This window comes from Melampsora larici-populina (genome assembly GCF_000204055.1).
Source record: "Melampsora larici-populina 98AG31 unplaced genomic scaffold MELLAscaffold_103, whole genome shotgun sequence".
NCBI lineage: Eukaryota > Fungi > Basidiomycota > Pucciniomycetes > Pucciniales > Melampsoraceae > Melampsora > Melampsora laricis-populina.
Window position 1 is genome coordinate 51,365 of NW_006768867.1, and position 4,097 is coordinate 55,461.

General features: G+C 40.3%; 1 protein-coding gene across 1 annotated transcript; it reads right to left on the bottom strand.

Moving 5' to 3' along the window:
* Nucleotides 1-1,348: 1,348 nt before the first annotated feature.
* On the bottom strand, nucleotides 1,349-3,506 carry MELLADRAFT_84147 (uncharacterized protein; the record flags this gene model as incomplete). The annotated part of the gene is made up of 4 exons (XM_007418733.1): nucleotides 1,349-2,337; nucleotides 2,553-3,268; nucleotides 3,333-3,416; nucleotides 3,496-3,506. 4 exons carry the CDS (start codon nucleotides 3,504-3,506, stop codon nucleotides 1,349-1,351), a joined length of 1,800 nt encoding a protein of 599 aa, XP_007418795.1.
* Nucleotides 3,507-4,097: the final 591 nt, after the last annotated feature.

The window sequence follows — 4,097 nt, forward strand, 5'->3', positions numbered from 1 at the left end:
CACCAGATGCATCTGCTAGTGTGACAATTGGTTGTGATTGTCAGTATATACATACATCTTACCAATGACCCAGAGCAGTGTGACCAGTGTTGAGCTGCCCACCAGATGTATCTCAAAACTTGAGCTTTATAAGCAGTAAATGACAAGCAGTGCTTGTCAGCAGATGCATCCGTTGTGGTGATTGTACGAAGTATAATGTACATTCAAGTGGAGTCATCTGACCAATGACCCAGATCAGCGTATCCAGATGCATCTGACATCACCCCAGATGCATCTGGAATCACAGTGCACAGAACACGTGATGAATCACACTCAGATGCATCTGGGGTCCCAGTGTACAGAACTCGTCAGGTAAAGCACACTCAGATGGATCTGGGGCCAGATGTAATGTGGCTACATGACTTACACGGCCCACTATTGGCCCAGATCCATCTGGAGCATTAGGCAGAGAGAATTGTGACCTTTGATTTTTTTTCAAAGGCCACTTCAGATGTGTCTAAAGGGTCTGGAAGGGTCTGAGTACGCATTTTCAGACTGGATCCGGCAAGTTTCCTCTTTTTTTGTTCGGATACAGTCCGAAGCATTTTGGTGACACAGGTGGACATGAACCATGAACGCGTAGGTAAAGAACCGTTTGAAGTAATGAAAAGCTCCGGGGAAGTGATAAAATTATCATCCCGGACTCGAAGATAAGACTTCATGACACAAATGGGACAAGCAGGCGTATTGATAAAAAATTGAATGATGACAGGAGCACCTATAAAATTGGTGTCGCCTTTAGAATAAGGAAGATTGTATTGAACAAATTTTTTGCATGTTGAAAAACGAAGAGTTGAACGTTGAATTATCTTCCTTGAATCGAAAAACTTTTTAGAATCAGGAACTGTCAGTTCACCCAATCGATGAAGGCCTCCAAACCCAACCCCCAACATGGCAAGAAAAAGTTTATCATCATACAAAGAGGAAGATTTGGAAACAACTGATTCGATTTGTCCTAAAGTAAGAGCCAATTTTCAAACCACCGGTTTTGATAAGTTTTTGATGCAGAATTTCATGATGTCCTTCACATCTTGATGATTTGATTCACAGATTACCGAAGGAAATTCAAGCCTAAAAATATAATGAATGCCGAATAACTATGCCCTAACTGATCTTGGCGAAATCATTCAACACATACATGAAACAAAATCGCAAAGGTTTCGTTTGTTAGGGGCAAAAAGAAGATTAAAATGAACACAAAATTTAGCAAAGCTTTGAAAGGCTGATTTATATTTTTGTAACGAAATGGGACTGATAGTAGGACGTTGATCTTGATTTGACAACTTCCTTAAATCACTTAACAAAACATTCAACATTGGCTTTTGTTGTCTCGAACAGGAAGATTTGGATTTAGCCATATCCTTGAAGACGAATCGAAAGTTGTTAGATTCACTTCCTGAACTCCAGACAAAAGAAAAGGATCAATTTTTAAATACGAAATCTCTGTCGCATCAATTGCATGACAGAGGACCTCAGACTTTTCAGGCGTTAAGATTAACTTCTGTTGAGACAGGGCAGCAGCGGCCGAATTAAAATCAGCCGAGACATGAACAACCTTTACATCTGCCCCCGCTTCTACCAGTTGCATAACACAATGACAAAATAAAGGTCTTACTATCTTATTTGGTGCATGAGAGCTGAATAGATCGACCACATTGCGGTTATCGGAGTGAACAAAAATCCGTTTAAAACCTTGACGAATTCCTAAACCTATAGCTGAGATAACACCTAATAACTCGGCCCAGTAAATGTTACGAGGAGGAGGAGGTAAAATGAAGTAGTTGCCTTTCCTGGAACTTGGTTCCCAAATACCAACACCCGTCATACATGCATCGGTAAAAAACTCGCCATCTGCTTCATTCAAACCCCATTTGAGCGACTCTAATACCATAATACCGCTACTTTCACTAAAAAACTTGATTAACCAACGTAAGTCATTTTGATTCTCTTTGTTTAAAGGAATCTGTAAAAAACGGTGAGACTTATTTCCGGATTTCTTGTATAGACTTTGCAGAGCATACCTTCCCCACGGCATTGACGTGCAAGCCCAGGAAGCATGTCCTAACAGTTTTTGCCAATTGTTCAAGGAATGCTGGGGACCAGAAACAAAATGCTTCAGAGTTTCAATGATATGAGTCTTCTTGTCGGGATGAAGTTGAATTGTCATTTTTTCGGAGTCGACTAAATGGCCAATAATTTCTAAGCTTGAGCCAAAGATTTGTTTCTTCCAAACCCATGGAAAACCCAAAATATCGGATAGATTCAAAAGCTTTGCTTGAGGAAGGGGAATAGAGTGACCTTTGAAATTAACAAAATGCTTAGTCAAACAAACCTACCAAACATCATCCATCATGTTGTTCAAAAATTTTATACCAAACACAAATTCCGCAATCCACAATACCAAAGAAAATACACCACACCATATATATGGTGATGCTGACGAACCAAAATTCAAGTTGTGATCAACTCGTTTTTTGTTGTTTTTGATTCGATAGATTTGTCGCATTTGATACTGAAAATGAAGCGGAATAATTCAAAGGCTCCTTCAATATCTGATTTGAACAATATAACGTCGCCTTCCTTCTCTTTCATTTGAATTAAATAAGGTATGAAATTCCGTAAAGAGTCGTAAGCAACTGGAATAGAATCTTTATCAATCAGATCATTTGGGGATGGCCGGCCGGCGCTCATATTTGAGCAAACCCGCATTTTAGTAGAATCCTTCTTTGATACCATTAAGAGAGGGATAACTTTCATTCCTAAGAGCAAAGTTGTGAATTCCTCTGAGTATCTACCTTTATCGATTTCCTCTTGACATTGTTCTTCAAGGAGGGTCTGATTAGATCCACACGTGACGTGGTTTGGACCGTCGACAACTGTTGAAGAGGGAATTGATGAATTTGGCCAGAAACCCTCTCGTAGACCTTTCAGGGCTGATAAAACAAATGGACGGTTAGGATGGTTGACGAGAAGAGTCTCCATTTTGTCTACCTTAATCGGAGTTACGATTTTGAAAAGGTGGTTGTATTGCTTCAAAACAAAGGCAGTGTTGACGTCTTCTGACAAAGAAGGGGCGTTTCTGAAAGGTGCGGCGAACAAACTCGATTCTATTGCTGGAGAAGAGCCCAAAGAATTGACTCCATCCCAAACATAGCCTTGTAAGAACTTCTGCTCAGAATCTTTAAAGGATTCTTCCACAACAACCGAAGAAATTTCCGAGATCGGTAGCCTTTGAACAAATCAACATCAGCTTCTAGAACAACAAAGAAAAGCAACTCATAAAAAATACCAACCCTTTTGCAGCAGTGTGACTACAAATTTCTTGAGAATCTTCCATACCATTCATCCTCGTGTCTCCATCATCCCCTCCTTCCCCTCTTGATGTTCTAAAAACGTGTTTTAGTTGTCAGGAACAAAGTAACTACACGGATGAAAGTAACTTGAAAAAATACCAACCCTTCGGACATATGACTCCCACAAGAATCATGGATATCATCTGAATCAGATGTGATCACATCCCTTGTGGTCCTTCTTACAACCCCTGACGTTCTGAGAGAACATACTTGAAAAATGTCAGGCCTCAAATGACATAAAAGGAAAAAATAGAAATAATACCAACACAACGGTGGATGCAAGGGCAGTCCCCCTTAAGCTTGCACCACCCCAGGTTGTGTGCAAAGCAGAACTGTTCACGTTCTGGAACCCCTTCCAAATCTTTAACCTCAAACAAACCTTTTTGTTTATAAGAAGATTTATAATACGTGGGCGAATGTTGAGTACAAGACGTGGATTGATGAGGTTGCGAATTCTGTTTTTGGCGTTGAAAAGGAATCGGGATTTGGCGGCTGCTAGTTGCGACTGTTTGAGGTCTATCTTCAAAAGCCTTCTGCATGTAGCGAGTCCTAATTGTTCCCAAGCTTTGATGACCCCAGTTGCCAAACAATATGTCTCTTCTTGACGCAAATTGTCCTTGAAGTGCCGCATCAAAATTTGCCACACATGTCCAATCAGCTTTTTGACCATTCAACACGAACTCTTGTTTAATCCAATTTGAGTAT